This window comes from Zerene cesonia, chromosome 24 (genome assembly GCF_012273895.1).
Source record: "Zerene cesonia ecotype Mississippi chromosome 24, Zerene_cesonia_1.1, whole genome shotgun sequence".
NCBI classification, from domain to species: Eukaryota; Metazoa; Arthropoda; class Insecta; order Lepidoptera; family Pieridae; genus Zerene; species Zerene cesonia.
In genome coordinates, this window is record NC_052125.1 from 2,274,780 (window position 1) to 2,297,744 (window position 22,965).

The following is a 22,965-nucleotide window of genomic DNA, read 5'->3' on the forward strand; positions in this document are numbered from 1 at the left end:
ATAATACAATTTACTACGAAATACTCTGTTATTTAATGTGTGTAGTGTTTTTAATATGTGATAATGAATGTTACAATGATGATAAAGGCAATAATATTAAATTAATTAAGTGCCCCTAGCATTTGTAAATATATCTATGTAGATGTAAATATTCTTTAATAGTAAAAGATTAATTAACCTTTACAAACATTTCACATAATAATGTAAATAAGAATGTGCTTTAATAAATTATTTTTTGATGGATTTTTTTATCTGTTATTTATGATTAAATGTTTAAGAACAAATTGGTTAAGACGCACTATTTAATTAAGTAAATAAAGCGTATTTATTGTTAATTTATATGTTGTTTTATTTAATCCTGTTGAAATAAAAAATATCAAGTTCAGCATACTTTTTTTCTATTTTTATTTATTAACGAACAATACTGCTACATGATGAAAAATTACTGTTTGTCACACTGTCTGAAGCATTATCCAAAACTTAGTTCTTTTGATAATCGCTGTTGTGCTCACGAGCTAATTCATTTTCAAGTTCAAGCATTTATTCACTTCTAGAAGCACCTTCGAATCGTCAAGACATAGTTTACCATAGGTTCCAAAATCAGCTTCTAATAATTAAAATAAATTTAATAGCTCAAATGTCAAAAACAATAAATAATAGTTAAAATTCTTTATTCGGGAGATTACATTACCAGTCTACGCGACTGGCCGGCCGATTAGGCTTCTATTTATGTTATTGGTACGTTCTATATATTATGTTTAAGGATTGAGAATTTTTCGCCATGATTCAAGAATAGTGTCACTACACAGTATTCAATATAAACTTTATATTTAACATACTTTTACAGTGAAAGCTTTCAGCACTATGAGTTTTTTTATATTCGTACGACTTCACAAGATAAAGAAATATTATAGAAATAAAACAAAAAACAGTTGCCACAATCAGTATATTTTCAATAAATAATACTCATATCATACTTTATTACAACACTTATCTACCAGCCAATGGGTATATTATGTTTTTTCACAAATTGAGCGAGCATCTTATAAACAGGACGGTAGTAGTTAATCAATGATGAAGAGGTTATAGTACCAATATCTGCTGATTCTTGTAAAATTTCCATCCAATGTTGGGAACTTCCTCTCGACATTAGGTCACTGTAAAGATTATTTATGAATATAAGCTAGGCCCATTTCCTTTTCTCAACCTTTCTATTCCATTATTACTTTCCTGTCGTAAATTCTTTCCTAATCCCTTAAAAGCGAGCGGTGCATTCGTACAGAGGCGCTACCACTGCGAATGTTCATGGACGCTGGTGATCACTTACCATCAGGCGAACCACCAGCTCAGTTGCCCGCTATGATATAAATAAACAAGCTAATGATATTTCACATAATATATTCAAGAATATTCATTGCTTTTATTTGTTCTAAATTCGAGATTTGTTTTGTTTTTTGCTTTGTTTCTGGGTTCACTCCCTGGATTTTCAAGCGATAGACGTGATTGTTTTTGTGTTTGGTAGGAAATTTTTGTAACTACGTTCCATTTTAGAATTTGGAAGCGCACCTCGAAACGTAGATGATCTTTTTTGTAGGAAAGAATAATACTTGACTTGAAAGTAAATATATGAAATAATGTAATTTGACGCCAAACATCCATTTTTTATTATCAGATAAAATGTATCGTGTATGTACCTCAAAAATACTCAACAGAACATATAAATATTATCACTTAAAATTTTTTCCCGCCCCCTTGGAACAATAGATATCGCAATGATGTAGAATTGGGTATTATCACTACATAGTATAAAACAAAGTCACTTTCTCTGTCCCTATGTATGCTTTAATATTTGAAAATACGCAACAGATTTTAATGGGGGTTTTGTCATAAATAGAGTGGTTCAAGAGTAAGGTTTATATGTCTAGATACATACACATACATCTATTAAACAACTCCAAATTTAACGCGATCGAAGCCGCCGGCAAAAGCTAGCTATAGTATATTCTACAGTCACTTAAAAAGGAGACAAGGACAAGAACCAATGAGAATATAAACTCACTTGAGAATTTTTCCCGCCACTTTCGAACCATAGATATCGCACCGATGTAGAGCGATAGAACTGGGCATAGACTCCGCTACGTTCTTACGGCCGAACACAGCTGCTTTACAGAGACGCTCGAATAATTGGTATTGGACGAAACTACTTAAAAAGTACCTGAAAATTATATGCTTATAACGCATTTGATAATTTTAAATTTATCCAATCACAATAATAGGTGCCTTATTCAGTAATAAATAAAGAAATAAGTACATATTCCGACATAAATAAAATCATCGTAAAAAAATTATACTCTGGCATAAAAGTATTTTTAAAACAACTGTTACATTAATTTTGAATGCCTTAGCTAATGACAAACGTAAAACTCAATGTTTCTTGATACATAAATAATTTATAATGGACTAGATAATTTAGGAGAAAACAATTTCAAGTCATCAATAATTCTTTGCATGTTAAATTGTATACGCAATGTATAATATTTTTGACGTGATAAAGCGTGCTTCCAGTTCAATGATTCGTTGACAACTGAATTGTGAGAATTTGTAATATTTCTTCAATAACTCAAAAAAATTGTGGGTACTTATATAAATTCAAAATTATACACAAATACCCACAATTTTTGACTCACCTGATATACGACACATTATCAGCTACGTGATATTTAGCACCAACATCAAAATAACCTTCTCCTCTATATCCTACAGGTGCAATTCCCTGCAATTCTCTTGCCAACTTCCAAAATTCTTTATTCAAATATCTCTTATCCAAATTACCTTCAAATAAACGCCATCTATATTCATCTAGTACAAGGGAAAATGGTATCTGAGGTAGTTTATTTAAAGCTTGTTTTAGTATCAGTACATCGTCTGTGCTAATGTGATTTGATTCCGCTTTTTTCAGTTTATCTGCTTTATGCTCTTTGCTATTACCTCCTTTCGCGTTTCCTTTGTCTTTAAAAACAATATTGTCTTTTAAATTTGGAATCATTTTTCCTAAATCACCCTTCTTCGCATTAATGACTAGCTTAAATGTTTTCCCAATATCTATTACGCTTATTGTATTTGTATCTAATTCTTTAGTACTCTTATCATATTTTATTTCTTTTAAAGACATATTATCATAATCACTATCGTTTGCAAATAATTCTGTATCGTTTATAAGGCCCAGTCGGTGTAAATGTTGCGGTGTTACGGCTCCTAGCATTATTGTATCGCCAATCGCTTCGTGGAGGGCGATGTTCGCTTGCTGAAAATGGATTTTCGATATGTTTTTTTAATCTATACTAATTTGTTTAATAGCAATCCGCCCCGGCTTCACTCGTGGTACATATATAGCCTATAGCACTCCAATATACAGTGCCCGCCACATGAATAGCCTCATCGTCAAAATTAATATTTCACATAGTAATATAAAAAGGAGATATACATCAAGCATTGTATATTAAATAAAACAGGAAGTCTTATAATAGCAAATAAAATTTTTATTATTATCTAATCAAAGTTTTAAGAAACAACGTCAAACAAATAATTGCCCCTTCCACTTGAATAGCCTCACATGCAAAAAGATAATGTTTAATTATTAAAACTCGTTAGTTTAGTATTTGGTATATTTTCCATTAGACCTTATTAGTTCGTAAATACGATTAGGTAGCGATTTATATAAAGAATGTATGTAATTAATGTCCACAGAATTCCAAGCAGTGTAAATAGCTTGTATCAGTTCTTCTTTATTACCATACTGTTTTCCGTCTTTATAAACTTGCCGAGACAACCAACCCCAGGCATTTTCTATGATGTTGAGATCAGGGGACAAGGATGGCCAATCTAGAACTTCGGTCTGGTTTTCTTCAAACCACTTCGTAACTATGGCTGACGTGTGTGTGGGAGCATTATCATGCTCAAAATGTTTTTTTTTCTACCCATTACTTTTTTGATCTTGTTTTTTGTTTGTTTTAATAAATTTAAATACTTTTCAGCATTTTGTCTTCCGTCTAGCACAATTAAATCAACAGTACCATAATAAGAAATTGCCCCCCAAGCCCTCACCGAGCCGACAGTTGAGTGATGACATGATAGTACTCTTGGTTCTTTCCTTAGGTCGTGAAAATAATATTTAATTCCATCTGGTCCACCTAATTAAACTTTTTCTCGTCACTAAACATCACATTTTTCCACTTAGTTTTCCAGCACATGTACTTTTTAGCAAATGACAGTCGAGCCGCCACATGATGTTTTTTCAAAGGAGGTTTGCTCATAATTGTTTTTTGTTTGAATTAAGGTAAGGTTCTAATAATCCGTCGAACTGTAGAAAGACATGCCCTAGTATTTATTTTACTAGCTATTTGCCTAGCGGTCTGACTGGAATTTGAAGCAGAGCGTAAAATAAGACGACGTTCACGATCCTAAGTTGCAAATTTTGTGCGTCCTTTATACCGGTGGCCATAGTTTTCCTAATTTTCTGCATAATTATTAATTACCTTTGGCCTGCGACCAATTTTTTAGCTATCTCACGATGAGATAATTTTTTAGTTAAATAAAAATTCACTTTTTTAATTTCTAAACTCGCAAGTTTTTAACCACGTCCCATAGTTACAATAACTTTTTTTTTATCACGTAACTGCTGGTACACAATTGAATATTGTCTACATAGAATATTGTCTTTATAGAATATTGTCTGTATTATCTAATCTTAATAAAATATATTTAAAAGCGAAACTTAAATGAACGGGTTGAACGATTATATTAAACTGAGGCTATTCATGTGGACGGCACGCATTAGTTCTTTTGTTTCCAACAAAGACAGACAAACAGCGCTTAGACAAATTCCGACTTGTTTATGTGTCGTTCGATAAACGTCACGGCGTACAACTTATATTTGATATTTATTAATACAAATTATCACGTGTAATTATAATACTCATAAAAAATAGGTTGAGGCTATTCAAGTGGCGGGCACTGTATATACGTACAGTCTGTAGTATTCAACGGTGAAAACAAACAAACACACAATGTATATAAAACAGGATTTCATACAGTTTTCCTTTTTTATAATAAAACAAACACACAATGAACAACAGTTTCCCTTTTTTAAAATAAATTAAACTTACATTTTACCGTTACATTAGTGTGTTAAAAATACATACTTTTACGATAGTAATCAATAATATTAAACACAACACAACTTACCCTAAATAATCCAGGTTGTTTCTCATACGCCATATAGTATTGTATGTGACCCATCTCGTGGTGCAGCACGTAGAAATCCTCAAACGACGTGTTAGAACAATATAATAAACTACAAAATAAAATAATTAGTCGTTCTCACAGATAACATAATACTATAATACCTAGTACTAAATTAAGCACGTGGCAACACTCGCGTGGTACCAGTGTAAAAAAATTCATACAGATACGATAAGATATTTACGCATGAAAGAGTAACAAACATCCATACATCCTTCCATCCATATTCACATACTTTTGCGTTTATAACAGCAAAATTTATAATATTAATACAATATAATTAATTATAAAAACCCTACATAATTAATAATAATAAAACTTATTCAGGTATTTAAATTATTATAATAAACTCCATCTATTTTCATCCATAAGCAATTTAATAATATTTATTTTAGGTGGGCTGTAACACAAAAATAAAATTATTACCGATAATCTCCATTTTTAAACATATCAGCGGCAGTCCCGTGACATCTTATAGAGTTATTTTTCTGCGTAAATATGGACTCCCGCCAGAATGTTTGCGTCATGGCGGGTAAACCAAGCGACGTATAAAAATCCTCCGCACGTTTTACCTAAAACCACAGATCACTAATAAAACTACGTTAATAAAAACACACTTTAATAAACAACAAATAACCGTAATTATTCCCGCGCATTTTGCAAACAGATTTTTGTTTTTTATTGTTGTCTCCATTTAAATGTTTACGTATATCTATCTATGTATAGTCTGTTATTGCGTGTTATTTTTAAGCTATTATTTATTAAAGCTCAAAGATACGGATTGCTCCTGTTTTTTTTATTCTAGTATTTAAAAGGCGTTTAATAAATATTTTTTCACTATTCATTCACATCTAATTTGATTGATCGTTTATTTGAAATGTTTTTTCAAGAATTACATGAGGTTACATGTGAAAGATTGTTGTACCAAAATTTAGAAATAGTGTTTGTGTTTGATTTTACACGAGTATTACATTTAGAAATTAAAGACTTTTAAACAAGTTTTGAGTCTCTCCGTTACCACGCTCGCTGTAAAGTGTTCGAAACGTCGGGTTAATAATATAATGACTAAATCGCGTTTAAACTTGAAGTCTTTAATTTCTAAAAAGTGTTTGTGTTCTGAATGTGTTCATGTTTTTTCCTCTTAAATATACATACATACTTACCATATGATCAACGGTCCAATTTAACTTATTAATCCGATGATCTAAATTAATATTTTGCGGCAGGATCATATCTACCAATTTCTCCCAATTTTGGGACCAGAGATCACCTGAAATAATGTAATATAAAATAAATAAATAAAATCACTGTTTAGTAAAATCTTGGCTTCTATGAAATTACACCACAGATAATATAAGCCGCGGGAGAAATGTTAGTGCAATTTATACTAGATAATGATGTGATGAATAAAGACGAGCAATGGTGGTTCAGTGATGAGGACCTGGGACTTCAAAATCGATAAGTCGGAATTCGAGACCAGTTCGAGCGTGCAGGATATAAATAGATTTTTCAATTAATCTAAATATGTGGATATCATCACTACTGCTCGAACCAGCGAAGGAAAACATTGTGAGGAAACCGGTATGTCCGAGAATTAAAACTTCGACGACATATGACATCTGCCAACCCGCACTTGGCTACCGTAGTGGATTATGGCCTAAACCCTCATAGGAGGCCTGTGTCCCAGCAGTGGGAACACGTATGGGCTGATGATGAAATTGCACTAACATTTCACCTGCGGCATCGCTCGAGTAGTCATAGGAAAAGATAAGCAGTCCGGGGGCTTTCGGGAGTTTACCCTGCATAATTCCCGTTTCAGTGGAGTTTTTTGGAATGAAAACTATATATTCTATGTCCTTTCTCAAACTATATTCGTGCTAAATTTAATCCAAATTGGATTAGTGGTTCAGGCGTGAATAAGAGGGAGACAGAGAGAATAACCATGGTATTTATATTAACACCACAGACATAATACTGGCACGTAGGATGTAATTTCACAGTACATAGCGCAGCCCAACCCAAATGACATTTAATGTTAAATTTAACTACCTACCTAATAACTATACATATAACCTCCCTGGTAGCAGTAAACGTTGGTGGTATTTAAAAAAGGAACTAATTTACTTTCAAATTGTCAGAACTAGACCAAATACAAAATCTGGTGTGTGTGGAGGTGTGGGGTGAGACCGCACGGGAGTCACCGGAATAAAAAAAGAATCATCAAAATCGGTTCACCCAACCGATAGTTCTGTGGCCAAACCAAAAAATACAGACGAATTAATAATCTCCTTTTATGAAGTGGGTTGATAAATAGATTAAAAATAAACTCTACAAAACACGTTCCTACATAAAATTTCATATGAAGATTCCTATATAGCAGATATATATTATATCAATATGTAAGTGGAATTTAATAAAGTCGATATGAAAGATTTTAGAATAGAACTGGTATAAGAAATATCTTTGAATATATATAACCTTCAAAGATGTTTCTTAAGTAAATAGTAATAATGTTTTTTTTATGTTATTGTCGGCAATGGAGCTGGTGGGTCACCTGATGGTTCTGTGGTTAGAGTCCTAATTCTATTTTCTTTGTGGTAATCATTACTTTATTCTAGATTATTCCTGTGTGTGCATACTGCTGTGTTTCCTTTGGTGAGTGGGGAGCCGGAGTATCATATCCATTTTCTTACCCTTCGCACTTCCTTTATTTCTCTCGTCAATCCTTTCTTAATCCCTTCAGAAAAAAGTCGACCAATTGTCGAGGCGTCAAGTCTGCAATCGACCTTAAGTCTCTCCAAATGTTCATGGGCGGTGTTAGCGCGACCCACCAGGCGACCCACCAGCTCTATTGCTGGTGCCGACATAAAAAAAATTCAGTCCAGCCGTTCTTAACAATCTAGGTTTTTTTATTCGACTATTTTCACTAAATTTTTAGTAGGTTTTGTTAATTAGTTTCAAGTTTATAAGAAAATCAAGATTTCAACCATTGATACAAAATTTATGACAACCATTTTAAAATACAATTTCTTTCAAAACTAAATTCTTAATCTGGCACTATAAGAGAAAATTATTTATTTAAATTAAGAACCTCTCTGCCCATTTAATCTAATCAAAACAAAACGTACCGAGTAAATGCGCGGGAATAGGCCCTTTCTCTGGTACTATATCCCCGTAATTTTTCCTTAATTGAAACCTGGCAACACCATGCAACAACTTGTAAAGCGGGAGAATGCTCTCATATAACTGGTAACATAGTCTTCGTAAATCCGGTAGTTCGATTTCATCTCGCCAAAATGCGCCGATGTCTTTGTAACCTAATAGATGTAAATTATAATCATAAAATAACTGACTTGAGATAAAGATTTTTGAACAACAAAAAAAGATCAATTGTTTAAATGATTGTTATGTAACAAACAATTAATTATTAATTGTATAATATTCTAGAAAATTCTTCCATGTTTGTATTATTCACCTTTATATAGTTACATAGATGTACAAACCGGAATACGTCATAAAGTAATTATTGTTTTTCGAAACTGAAAACTTAATACTACTCACCATTCCGTTTTGCTGCTTTATTTTCAATTTTCATCATTTGCAAATATGGCGTCTTCATTACTATCATCTTTTCCCGCCATTCCGACCAAACCCACCGAAGTACTGTTTCATTTTTAGAATATTTCATCATACTATCAAATTCCTTCTCCCCTATTAAACACTTTTGATTCCCTTCCCATTCTGTATTTAATTTTTTATTAAGCTGTTCTGAATTTAAATTTGTATTGACTTTTGACACATAATTCAAAATGGCTTCCTCAAATTGCACCAAACTACTATTCTTACTTATATTTGGTATGCATGTTTCAGCATCATTATAAATAGCTTGAATTTCTTCATACAAATTGCTAGTTTTTCTGAAAAATATAGAAGCATGAACACAAATAAAATACATATACAAAATAAATTTTGTTTATTTACCGTCACGTGACGGTTATATTATGTTATTTATTTGGCTAAATATCATTTTTAAATATTTAACACTTTGTTTTATTACCATAATAATAACTTACCTCGTTTCTTTATACGAATATTTCAAACCTCTACACAACAAATAGGTTTGCCGCTTTTGGGTTGAATTCAACTGATTAGCAAAATATAATGTTGCCAGTTTATTGCAGTTGCTCTGTTTCCAATTGATTAGGCTTTTTTGAAATTTCCCTGCTCTATCTGGTAAGTCAGGGCTGCTAGGGTTGATCAGAGATTGCCAACCGACGTCGGCGCCAATTGCGTTTAATTTTATCGTTTCTCTATTTATTTTTTCAAATAAATTTTTGACGTCATCGCAATAACAAGTATGTATAAGTGTGATCACAACTATGAAAAATGTTTTGTACGTCATATCTTCATATCCTGATTACTATTTAAATGGTTCTGTAACAATAAATAGGTTTGAACGCATCTGTAAAAAAAAAATGTTTTGGGAAAATTATACATGTTCCGGCTTGCGCCGCTTCGTAGGAGGATACGAACGGCTAGAAACAGCCAGTTTCTGGGCGTAACACACACAGGCATACGTTATTTTTGAATTTCAACTATCCCGGTTCATGAGATACAGCCTGGCGACAGACGGTTGGACAGACAGACAGACAAACAGACGTACAGCAACGTCTTAAGTAATAGATACCTATTTTACTCCTCTCAGGTTACAGAACGTAATTTAATCTTTGCTTATATACAGATACTATGATGATTTAATATGTCTTAGAAGACAAGAAATAAACATGTACAATCGTTTGAGCTTTATAAACGTCCCCGTTTCAAAAAATATACAGCAATTTAATTATAAATAAAAATCGTAATAGAACGTTGAATCGCTATCAACCACTCGAACCTTATCAGTTCCGTGATTTACCACTCAGTTTTTATCACAACCTGACATTCCACTTATTTCCACTGATCAGCTTTCGATTAGCTTTATTGAACTTACTAATTATTTTAGGCGAAAAAGATCAAAAGTTTGGTAATCGCGCTTTTACCCGCTGTTTTCTGATAAATCATTATATCATACGACTTCAAACAAAGAATGAGGTTCGATTCCACTGTTTTTTTATACTTTCGATTGAGTGATCGATTTTATTTTATTTAGAAACCGATGCCTCCTGTGTCGTCCCATTAAAATTTGTTCTGCTATTGACAATTTGAAGGAATTTTAGTTTTTTGTAAATTTTTTTTTTTTTTTTATTTATTTTTGTATTTTCGGCGCTGCGTGCTGTATTACAGGCCTTGGCTTAGTGCGGCAGCAGAGGCTTTCATCTGTTTTTACTGATAAATTTTGAACTGTATAACTTAGTTTCAAACAACTTATATAGGACTATAAAGGATACATTCATAATTTATGCTTTTTAGTGACAATAAAATTTTATTATTTTTATTATTTAGTAGCGGTCCGCCCGGCTTCGCACGTGGTACATATATAGTATATAGCCTTCCTCAATAAAAATTATTGACTAATAATAAATAAATGAATACGATTTTTGAAAGATAAGATATTATCTATCGATTACAAGTGTACAGAATACGTCGATAATAGTATCTGTCGACTTTGTCTACATTTTTAAATTAATTATATTACAACAATGTCCAAAAAAGCAAAGCAATAATAATAATAAAAAATTCTTGATGGTACACAAATAAAGAACCATGCAACAAAAATATAGTTTGAAAAAACAAGTCTAATATTGCTTAAAAGCGATCTCTTTCAGATCACCGCAAAGCAAAGGAAAGTTGTAGAGGAAGGAAGTAGTCGGTTAACAAGATAGAATTTTACGTAATTTTTTGTAGTAACTTTAAAACCAACAAAATAATATTTAAACCGTACTTTCGCCGTGATTTCTAATGAGGCTTATATTAATATCAATATCTGGCGTCAAATGTCCACTCCTATACCGCAAATTATTGAAGTATCATATTGATTTTATTTATTTATTTATTCTTTATTGCACAATTTGAGAGATAAAGGAGCAAAAATATTAAAAACACATAAAAGAAAAATTGTACAAATGGCGGCCTTAAGGCTCAAAACCATCTCTACCAGGTATCCATCATAATAATGAAGTAACCATCCTAATAAAGGAAAATATTATAAAATAGATCAATCTTGCTAAGCTTATAATCAAAACTGACTATCGAAATAAAATCGAAATAAAAATCTTTGACAATAGCAGAGTGAAGTTTTCAATATAGTATGTTAACCCCAAATATTATTAATGAATAATTTAGGCAAAAATGAAATCATCCAGTAAATAAATTCAAGCTAAATTACCATTTAAGTATATTGTGAGTTATATTTATTTAGCAATATAAATGTCAAATGCCGTTATTTATTTATACACGCTCATTAACGAATTGTAAATAAAAATCTCGATAGATTGCATTATTTAAATAAGTTTTAATAATACTGTAAATCGCATCAATAACAAATTGTGTTTCCTTAAATTGTACGCTGTATCCTTTTAAAATAATATACAACACAGAAAAATTATTGATTTTTAATCTCTTTATGATTGAAAAATCGTTGTATTTTTAATAGTTGCAATAATTCCCTTTTTAAATTAAGAAAAATGATATGAGGCGACAGGCACATCAAAAATCATTACCAATAGTGAATAATATGATTAAACATTAAACATATTTTCACAAACATCTTAATTCACGTATAATGTCCTTATTAAATGAATTATTAATTTAACATTCATATATTTCAATACGATAATGCACAAAAACTTACCGCGCCGTGGGTTACACAGGGATAGCAGTTTCAAACTGACAAGAATACAAAATAACAGCGCTGTTATGTCTTCTCACAGTGTGAGCGATAGGCGGTAATATAGCACGATCGGGCTTATTTAGATTAAGTTTTGGAGGAGTAGGAGGAGTAGGAGTTTTAGGGAAAAAGTAAAGCGATTGTAGTATTTTAAACTCTAATATTAAGACGTATATACAAACAGAAAGAAGAATTATGGTCCATTAAAATAGGCAGGGAAATGTCCTTTGCAGCAGTACCCTATATTGATCCACACATCGATGTATATTATAATAAATAGAACCTTTATTTACTACTAAAGCATTAAGTATATTTCTATTTAGCATATACCAGCATTTTATCAATCCCCTATCGTTGGTCTTCTAGACTGATTCAGTTGTTAAGTATATGCATTAGAATATGTCAATAAACTGTCAATGCATAGATAGATACAAGACAGCATCCTATATTATAGTAGGATATCAAAACCCTTTTCGTTTTCTACACTCCTTTATAACACTCCCATGTCCTAATACATCTTATCTTCTAAACCTAACAAGTACACAAACATTTCTACAGATAACTAGCTGCACCCGGCAAACGCTGTTCTGCCTTACTCTTATCATTTAGGGGTATGAAAAATAGATGTTGGCCGATTCTCATAGATACCGGATAAGCACAAAAAATTTCATCAAAATCGGTCAAGCCGTTTCGGAGGAGTATGGCAACGAAAACTGTGACACGAGAATTTTATATATATAGATTGTTCGGATTGCTTATGAGTGGAATGTTGATCTAAAAAGTTCTATTTGTCATATTACTAGATAGGATAGTATCTACTTGATATCTATTTGTGTTTTATCATCCTTGTATGATTTATTTAAAACAATAAGAATATTTAAATAAAGCAATAGGAAAACGGTAGAATTGACTTTTCATATTTTCATTTAACCAACTAGCTATTCGACCCGGCTTCGACCGAGTTACATACATAAACTATATCAATCAATGAAAGATATTTTGGAATCGGACAAGTAGATTTTGTGTGAAAACACAACAAAAATACAAATGTTTCCTTTGTAATAATAAGAAACTTGTAAAAAACAATTCTTAGTATCGCTTCGTATAGCCTGCAATAGCATATCTCGTAGTATTTACACACCCACTCAGATAAGCCGAGCAAATCTTCCCTAGGGGAACAATAGCAGTCCGTCTTAATTCAAACAAATCAACGTACCGATTCATTTTCTTTTGTTTTCTATTCGTTTATTTTTATCGCGCCATTTTATTTAGATACATCAGAAATTAAACATTATCGTAGTTGGTACTTATAATATCTTATATCTTTAAACGAGCAATTCTTGTATATATATATATATATAATTGGAATCTCGGAATCTGCTCCAACGGTTTTCATGAAATTTAGTATATAGGGGGTTTCGGGGCCGATAAATCGATCTAGCTAGGAATCTTTTTTAGAAAACTTTATATTCGAGTTTTATCGACTTAAACTTACTGTTTTAACAAATAGGATTTATTTAATTATTATTAAATTATTATATAAATTATTATTGAATTATTATATTTATTTAATTAAACTTACGAATTACATACTAATAAAATTATTATCAAATTTTATTAGTATGTAATTCGTGCTTAAATATAATTTCCAAAAAACAAGAAGAAAATACTGAGCAAAGCTCGGTCATCCAGATACTTACTATATACTATGGTATATAATATATCTCTGGTGATATGTAAATATTTGTAGCTAGGTTTCCGCCCGCGGCATCGCTTGCGTGGACTTCAGAATTATGTACTTCGTGGATTTTCGAAAAGTCATTAATATGTTTTTTTAAACCACTTTATCGACTATAGCCTATAGTATGGTAATATTAGTCTATAATATACAATTTTGTCGAAATCTATCCAGTGATTTTTACGTGATTGACGAACATAGAGACAAACATCATCATCATAAGCCCATATATGTTCCCACTGCTGGATCACAGGTCTCCTATGAGGGTTCTGGCCATAATACACCACATTGGCCATGTGCAAGTTGCCAACTCGCACTATATGTCGTATTTTGAAGTTCGAGGTTCTCACCACTGAGCCACCAGTTCTATAGACAAACAAACAGAAAAAAATGTTTTAAAAAAATAATTTATAGAAATGATCTGCTTACTATTTCATTATACACATATACATATATACGGTAGAGACAAAGCTTTATCTCGCTATTTAATCGTACTCTATGCAACAAAGCAATTTAAATTTCGATAAATCGTAAAATAAAACATTAATAAGCAAATATGAGTAGATACTTCCATAGCTTGTATACAAAAGTAGTGGAAAGCCGGAAAATACAAAGTGGTAATTTTTTATAAGTATTAACCGTTTGATATCATTATTTTTATTACTTAATTACAAAGACACATCCCTACTAATATTATAAATGCGAAAGTAACTCTGTCTGTCTGTCTGTTACGCTTCCACGCCGAAACCCCTGAACTTTTCTTTTGTAATTTGGTATTAAGGTAGAACTGAACTTGGGAAAGGACATAGGATAATTTTTATCGCGAAAAAAATGGCAGAAAGAGTTGAAATAGGGAGATGAAAGCGATATAACCGAATTGCACGCGAGCGAAGCCGCGGGCGGAAAGCTAGTTTCTTATAAAAGTGTGCTAAATTTCTAGCCGCTTTTTCGCTCTTTTTTTGGACATCTTTTCATATTTGATTATTTCGTCCAATGTCTTGTGCCTTTCTAATTTTCTTTTTCGATAATTTTTAATTTTTTCATTTAACAAATGTTACAATTATTTTATGTAGTTACCATATTTGAAATCTTTATTCTTTTCAATTTCTTGACTTCTATTTACCAAGACTGTGATCTCATGTAGGTATGCATAAAATATTAAACCTTCGTTATGCTATGCAATAAAACAGTAGGTTAATAAAGTAATAGATTTGAATACATTAGATATCATGTGAGCTAAAGTTACATTCACTACACTCAATGTTTAACTCGGTGTACAAACGAAATTATCAAATGACATTTGATGATTTTTAAACCGAGAACGTGACCGATGACGGCGATGACGTATGTCAGTTGTCACTAATATGTATAAAATCTGAAAATATTGATTTCATGGTTTTGAGGTTTTGAATAAAAATGCCTTTAATAATAATTTGTGGGACACCAGTAAGTGGGAAAACGACGAGAGCGAGAGAACTAAAAGAATATTTCGAGAAGACTCATAATAAACAAGTGGATCTCATATCTGAGGAAGAGACGATACATAAGTTAGGTTATAATAAGGAATCGACGTATTTAGACTCGCAAAAGGAGAAGAGAGTTCGTGGTTATCTGAAATCTGAAGCAATTAGACTAATCGGCAAAGACAATGTAGTTATTCTGGATGGAAGTAATTACATCAAAGGTAAATTATCTCAAAAACCAGATGAACCAAAATTATGATATTTTTACACAAAACCTATATAACAACTAAAATAAATATAACTTATTAAAAGAAACAAATATGTTGTAATTAACATTCTTAGCTTTTTACTTCTAAAAGATGATGTTTTTAATAATTGAAAATCTTGCTGTCAAAGCTACAAATGAAACTAATATAGAGATTTCAAAGAAAAAGGTAGATAATTGCCATTCCCTTGGGAATTCTGGTATTCCCAGGTCTTAAACTATCTGAGTACCAATTTTCATCCAAATCCACTATGTAGTCAACCATCAAGAAGTTAATATTGTATTTTTATTATACTTAGGGATTAATATAATTTGACTATAGGATACAGATACGAATTATACTGTGCATCAAAAGCGTCAAAGTCCACCCAGTGCACAATCTACACAATAAGATATCACCCAGATGCCTGGGCAGATAATTTGCTGAGGATCAAACAGAGGGAGGAAAACACTAATGGAAATGAGGATGTATTTACGGAACCGTACACTGAAGAAGTGTTCAATGCACTTACAAAGTTGAGGTATGTAAATAAAATTTAAAATCCTTTAGGATTTATTATATATAGGAGATTAGTGTGTACAAACAAACAAATTCTTTGACTTGATATCATTAAGACAAATGTTCATTTACACATATTTATTGAAAAACTAACTACATTTTTTAGGATATATTGATCTGTAATAGATCATTGTTACTATTACATCCTCTTATAATAGTATTGTTTAAAATTAAATAATTATTTCCAGATTTGAAGAACCCAATAGGAATAACAGATGGGACAGTCCATTATTCTCAGTGCAACCAACAGACACATTGGACGTTAATGCAATCTACGATGTACTGTATAAACGGAAACCACCCCCACCTAACATGAGTACACAAAATGTAAGTTAACATATGTCTTCCAGATTTTTGACATACATTTCATACATACTATTTATGCCGACACATAAATTAAACAGAATTAAACTCAGATCATTACGTATGAAAACACACTATTTTGCCATGTAAATTTACATTTCAATCAACAATTCTAAGTACTTATGACAGGTTTTTCAAATTCTGCATGTTATTTTTAGCTTATATGTCACTTTAAATAACGCCTAATGTCTTTTAATTATTTTATAACAAAATACTTAACATTTTACAACATTCTTAACTAGACGAAATTTAAATGCGACCACAAGATAAGCAGCAGCTTTCTCATAAAGTATAATCACCCAGTCCACCAAACCAAAAAATTTTAGGCGAATTTAACCTCCTTTTCTTGTTGTTGGTTGAAAATTTTTGTAAAAAAAAACCGGTTGTCTGGAAGAAATCGCTATTTAGCGATAAGACCGCCACTTGTGATAATGTTCCCTAGGTTAAGTCTCTTTTTGTAATTATTCCAAAACAATAAAGCATAAATAAATAAATAAATAAATAAATTTACATCTAAAAATGGACTTTACAAGTAAGTTTTGAAATCAAATCTCTTTATGCTATTGTTATATCATTACATTATGTTGCAGCCTCCTCTTACATCAACAAACTTTCTTTACGAATTAGACAATGTAACGCAGGCTATATCCAAACGGATTTTAGAAGCGAAAGAGTTTGACGCCTTCGAAGTTAAGTTCCCAGAGTATCCAGGGTGCATTATAGAAGCTGGTTTCATGCATTCGGTGAACCCACAAAATTTACTACGACTGAGAAGACAATTTTTGACATACGCTAAAATGAACCATTCTAATGAAAATGCTAGCAGACTGGGCAGATATTATATCCAGTATTTGAATAAAACATATACAGATTGAGACTGGTTTTTTATTTGATTTGCCAATATTTTTTTTAGTACAGTAAAGTTTGTCTTTTGTTATCTGCCTTTTCAATAATATAATACAATATACAGTCAAGTAAAATAAATGTAACGTCTCACAAAATTTCTCTGCATTTTGTATCATATTGTTTGTACTTTCGAATAGATATAACTATATAATTAAAAAAACTATAATAGGATTAAAATAAAACACAAGTTCACTTCCATTATTTATCTTTTCAATATAATGTACTCCAAATAACTAATAAAACTTTGGATATTGTAATGCCATGTGTAAAAATATAATACTTGGAAGAGGCCATATTTACGTTGTATCGACAACACAACAAGAAAAAACAATTCGTAAAACTCTTTACACCAATTAAAGTTGTATACTATTACTAAACTTAAACGTTAATTGTCTCTTGTTTATTCCCATTCCTTAAGATCAAGCTCTAGCAACACATGCCATTTGTTTTGTTCATTTTGATAATATTGTGGTATCATCTGTGCCACCAAAAGCAAGTATTTCTATAATTTGTATTTGTATAAAAGAGAAACAAACAGACATACATGCATTATTAAAATCATTAGCGTTTGTAATATTAGTGTGATGATATAGAATGCTATATATGTTAAAATTAATATCTATGCTTTGGCGGGAAAAAAAATATTGATTCAAGTTGGTAACTATGGAGTCATTTACAGTTTAAAAATTTTCACTTAATTTTTTTATCGATATAGCAATGTCTAGCAATTTTAAATAGTTTATATTATTACATATTTAACTTGTAAGTTATTCAAAAACACCTACATAAATTAGATACCATAATGTCATGTCACCTGTGTTGCCAGTTCTTGAACAGAAGATGTTAAAAGTAATTAACATAGTTGCAAATTGTAAATGTTCTATAAGGTATATCACTTAGCTGTTTATCACTTTCATGGTATAGTTTTCTATATACTTTCTTACAAATATTTATATATAATTAAATCTCACAAAACAATTGGGCGATAGATGCGTACGTAATACGTATTAACTGCAAAGATTTACAGATTATTATTGCATAATTCAAATGAAAAAATTAAGCTACTATTTCATTCCCTATATTATAGAAATAATATGCAAATACAACATAGTTCACGATATTATTAATAACTTTTAAAGCATCGGATACATAGGTACTTCAGTCTCCAACATTAATGTTTGGAAAATATTTAATAAAAAAAAAAGTGTTGTGTTCGAACTTATTTAAATATTTCAAAAATAATAGTAATGGATGTTTAATTAACACATAAATTCCCATCATTATTATTTGAATTTTGGACATATGTTACGTAAATTTTTAAAGAGTTTTAATAACACTATTTTAAGACTTAAATCCTAGGCAGACTAACAATTGAATTTTTATCAACACAATACTTCATAGCGTCATTGCCAACTACAATTTCGACAGTAAAAAAAAGTATTTCTTGAACTAGCAACATCAAAACATACACATCCAGCCCATAACATAAATTAATCTTACATATAATACTTTGTCCTATCGAGTATTACAAATTAGGCTTCCTGCACACGAAGAAAACCGAATTATATTCGTGTTGCAGCATAGAATTTGGATTCTGTGCGTATTTCGTTTTGACGCCTGTGCGTTCCTTCTACAACAAAAAAAAAGGAATCAATAAATTTTATAAAGAAGAAAAATGGAACAGAACCTTATTGGTTCAGGATACATCATTCGATATTTAACAATATTTATTTCTTTTTTTTAGGTTCACACGTTAATAATCTGTGAGCTATTATGGATTCGAATTTCGAAAAATTCTTCACTTCTTTTTTACAAACATACTAGATACTTTTTTTATGGAAATAGAATATAACTTACCACAATATCAAACCCAACATCTCGTATTATATCAACTAGAATGTCATATGGCGGCTCAATGCTAATCTCGTTTGGCATATCGCTGAAAACAGATTGAAGTATATTTATAATATCTAGTAATAATTAAACAAAATTTGAGGATCTGATAAGAATATTTTAAAGTATGTTTTAAAAATGTACATCCTTCCTACTGTCCTCCTAATATTATAAATGCGAAAGTTTGTAAGGATGTGTGTGTGCTTGTTACTCTTTCACGCAAAAACTACTGAACGGATTGCAATGAAATTTGGTACGTAGACAGCTGCACAATTGGAATAACATATAGGCAACTTTTTATCCCGATATTCGAATTACGCGGGTGAAACCGCGGGACGCAGGTAGTAATATATTTATTTGGAGTCTATAACCCCCTGATATCAAATTTTTTTGCTTTATCAATAGCAATTATTTTAATACTATTAATATTACCCAAAACTATTACTATTCAAAAACAGTTTTGAGATATGTCCCGCGATTTCACCCACGTCGTACATTGTTATATTTATTTCATAGTTCATAAACAAATCGAATATATGGTGTAACTTTATTTTCAAGTACGGACGAGCAATACAGTATAATTGTTGTGTGCGTCTTTAGTAAAAAAAAAATACCATTATTATCCTCTTTTACTATCAAATCTGTGAGACATATATTCAGATATTTTTTTATATAAATAAAATTGATTGTTCTGACATGTGGATAACATCACTACTGCTCGAAACGGTGAAGAAAAACATCGTGAGGAAACCGGCGTGTCTGAGAATCAAAAATTTGACGGCATGTGACATCTGCCAACCCGCACTTGGCCAGCGTGGTGGATTATGGCCTGAACCCTCATAGGAGGCCTGTATCCCAGCAGTGGGAACATATATGGGCTGATGATGATGATTGTTCTGACAAAAAAAAAGCACAAGAGCTCACCTATAGTGATACAGAAGCGGTCCCAGATTTATCCAAATACCGCCGGGCTGCAATATGGCGTATATTCTCTCGATGAATTCAATCACGTTTGGCGCGCAATCTATGAAGAAGCAGGTCGCCACGCAGTCCCATTCATCCGTCTCTGTGTACACCTGAAATTTATAAACTATTTTTAAAATCAAATTTAACATTTATTTATTACACAACACTTCGTTTTTCATCCAAAAATGGTGAAAAAAAAAATGTTCTTCAAATGGCCCATATCATAACATAATTTGGGTTGTTACGTCACTTCTTATAACTTGATCATGTGAGGTCAGATGACGAATGATAACGTCACGGTTTATATGTGAAGTCACACAATGCAGCGTGAGCATATCGCGTACCGTAAGGTCATGACACGTAAACTTTCTCATTCTGATCCCCAGCTCAAGTCACGTGACACGCTACCACGTCTGTCTGCTGCCTCGGCATAACTTTAGTCTAGTAACATTATCACTGCCGCCTGGTACTCGCTCGTCATGCTATCATGCGTCACTCTCACACGAGTCCCGTGTTACGCGTCACGCTCTCACGAGTCCTGTGTTACACGTCACGCACTCACGAGCCTCGTGTCACGCGTCACACTCTCACGAGCCTCGTGTCACGTGTCACGCTCTCACGAGTCCCGTGTCACGCGTCACGCTCTCACGAGTCACACGTCACGCACTCACGAGTCCCTTGCCACGTGTCACGCGTCACGCCGCTCACCTTGAGGAAGTCCCCCGCGGCGATGGAGAAGTGCGAGTGGTGGCACGCGGGCGGCACGTCCGGGAACGTCGCGGCGGCCGCTTGGTGCTCGCTCGTCATGTGGTTCACGTACTGGTGCAGCCACGGGTACACCGTGTGCTTATTCGCCTGAGTGGGTAAGCGCTTTGTTCGTATGATGACGTTCCGATTTTAAATTTGAAATTGTTATTGCTTTGTCAGATGGAACGCGTTATAGTGCGTATCACAGTGCCAACCTGACGCCCCGCTGTGATGCCGAATCATGTCGTACTACACGGCTATATACCGTTAAACACAGCGATAAAGCGATCTATCTGACGAAGCCATTAGTGCGTAGGACAACATAATTCGGCGTCATAGCTCGGCGTCAGATTAACGCTCTGACGCGCGCTAAAAATGCGTTCTATGTGACAGAGTCATTCCTAATTCAAATTCAATTACCACAATATGGCCAATGTGTATACAGATATTATTTTACACGTATGTATATGATGTCATATGCATTTTTTAGAGGTTATTTAGAGAACTAGCGTTCCGCCCCAGCAGTCCGGGATTACGTACATATATCAAAAGAATCATAAGAATATATCAAATTGGTGTAGCTTTTCTTGAGATAAGCACATTCAAACAAACCAAAATAAATCTCATCATTTTTAAAGAGAGATTATTGACAGTATTTGGAAATTGACAGTTTTTTATACATTTCGCCTGTCAGATAAAACCTTAATGTTAATAAAAAAAAATCAAATAATCAATAATATGCAACACACCACACCATAATAAATGCATCATCTCACCTCGGGACACTTGTTCAAGATAAAATTGCTGGCGAATAGCATGAACAGCGAAAACTCATTCCCCTGGCACGTGAACCCGCGCGCCGCTATCTCCCACGCGAGCCGGCCCAGCCCCGCACCGGGCACTAATACTTTTATGTGAGATCGGTCACTGGGGAGAGAAATAGCTTGGCCTTAGATCTCTGCCTCGTTAAGGAGCACCGCACACTGGTCACAAACGCCGCAGCGTGTAAAGGCCACGGGCAACCGGTCAACCGTGTCCATATAAAACGTATCACAACTACAAGAAATATGCCGGCAGCGAAGTCCTGTGCTTGTAGCTGGTGGCCAGTGCGTGGCGACCCTAAGACACCACGCTGACGTCACTGGCCAACGTATCCAAGGGGTTTATATGGAAACGTTACCTACGTTTCAATACAAACTCCTTTCCTAGGATACCTAACTCAATTTGAACGGCTTGGCACCACTTGTCCCATATGGTCGATTCCATATGAACTGCCTAAGCAGTATATCTAAAATATATAGCCGACTAGGTAGACACGGTGTCTTAGTGAGGTAGCTCTTTCATCATTATTAGCCATTAGCTTCTAAAAATAGTCACTTTTGAATTTCGACTAAACCTGCACCCCGTACCAGTGCTTTTATGTGATTAATAGATTACTAATAGATTTTTCTTTTATAACTGGAAACTTGACACCATTTTTGTAAGATATTTTTTTGTGATTTCCTTCTCATTAGCTTAAAATTATACACAAAATTACTAAGGGGGCATCCATTACTTACATCATTCAAAGGAGTGGGGATTAAGATCCCAAATATGCCGAATTTTTGTTTCGTTAAAAACAAGAAAGAAATAGAAGAAAAAAATTATTTTAAAGAAATAGTTATAGATTAAGTAAAATATGGATTCTTCAACAGATTACAATCAAACGTCTCACGTGATTATTGGCCGCCCTTTCAGCCCTACATATAACAATAACATAAAATAAGTAGTTCTGTATCATAGCTTACAACTTTTTATTGCTTATTATTTATGTAGCATTTATTTATTTATTTTCATTTTTCTCACTGTTATTTACAATACTGGCCTTTTTAACACGCTTTTATTAGCTTCACTTGTATGTTTGTATGTATGTAACTCACACCCGTTTTTCTCCCACTT

At 32.7% G+C, this 22,965-nt stretch overlaps 3 protein-coding genes across 3 annotated transcripts in view; 1 reads left to right on the forward strand and 2 right to left on the reverse strand.

Annotated features, from left to right (window-relative positions):
- Window positions 1-948: 948 nt before the first annotated feature.
- LOC119836545 (angiotensin-converting enzyme-related protein-like) lies at window positions 949-12,147 on the reverse strand. The gene is made up of 10 exons (XM_038361920.1): window positions 12,092-12,147; window positions 9,375-9,735; window positions 8,863-9,218; window positions 8,430-8,618; window positions 6,465-6,571; window positions 5,728-5,873; window positions 5,245-5,353; window positions 2,688-3,304; window positions 2,060-2,215; window positions 949-1,157 (listed from the first exon to the last, which is right to left on the reverse strand). Exons 2-10 carry the CDS (start codon window positions 9,701-9,703, stop codon window positions 995-997), a joined length of 2,172 nt encoding a protein of 723 aa, XP_038217848.1. The 5' UTR covers window positions 9,704-9,735; window positions 12,092-12,147; the 3' UTR covers window positions 949-994.
- Window positions 12,148-15,228: 3,081 nt separating this feature from the next.
- LOC119836453 (protein KTI12 homolog) lies at window positions 15,229-17,390 on the forward strand. Its single transcript, XM_038361782.1, has 4 exons — window positions 15,229-15,549; window positions 15,916-16,114; window positions 16,341-16,479; window positions 17,106-17,390. Exons 1-4 carry the CDS (start codon window positions 15,282-15,284, stop codon window positions 17,388-17,390), a joined length of 891 nt encoding a protein of 296 aa, XP_038217710.1. The 5' UTR covers window positions 15,229-15,281.
- Window positions 17,391-18,633: 1,243 nt separating this feature from the next.
- The window catches only part of LOC119836452 (carnosine N-methyltransferase), a 10,255-nt gene continuing 5,923 nt past the window's right edge, over window positions 18,634-22,965 (reverse strand). The window contains exons 4-8 of the mRNA XM_038361781.1: window positions 21,804-21,954; window positions 20,989-21,135; window positions 20,239-20,390; window positions 19,279-19,360; window positions 18,634-19,051 (exon numbers count right to left, since the gene is read on the reverse strand). Of these exons, the coding sequence (XP_038217709.1) occupies window positions 18,947-19,051; window positions 19,279-19,360; window positions 20,239-20,390; window positions 20,989-21,135; window positions 21,804-21,954 (637 nt within the window). The 3' untranslated portion in view covers window positions 18,634-18,946. The remainder of the gene's footprint in view (window positions 19,052-19,278; window positions 19,361-20,238; window positions 20,391-20,988; window positions 21,136-21,803; window positions 21,955-22,965) is intronic.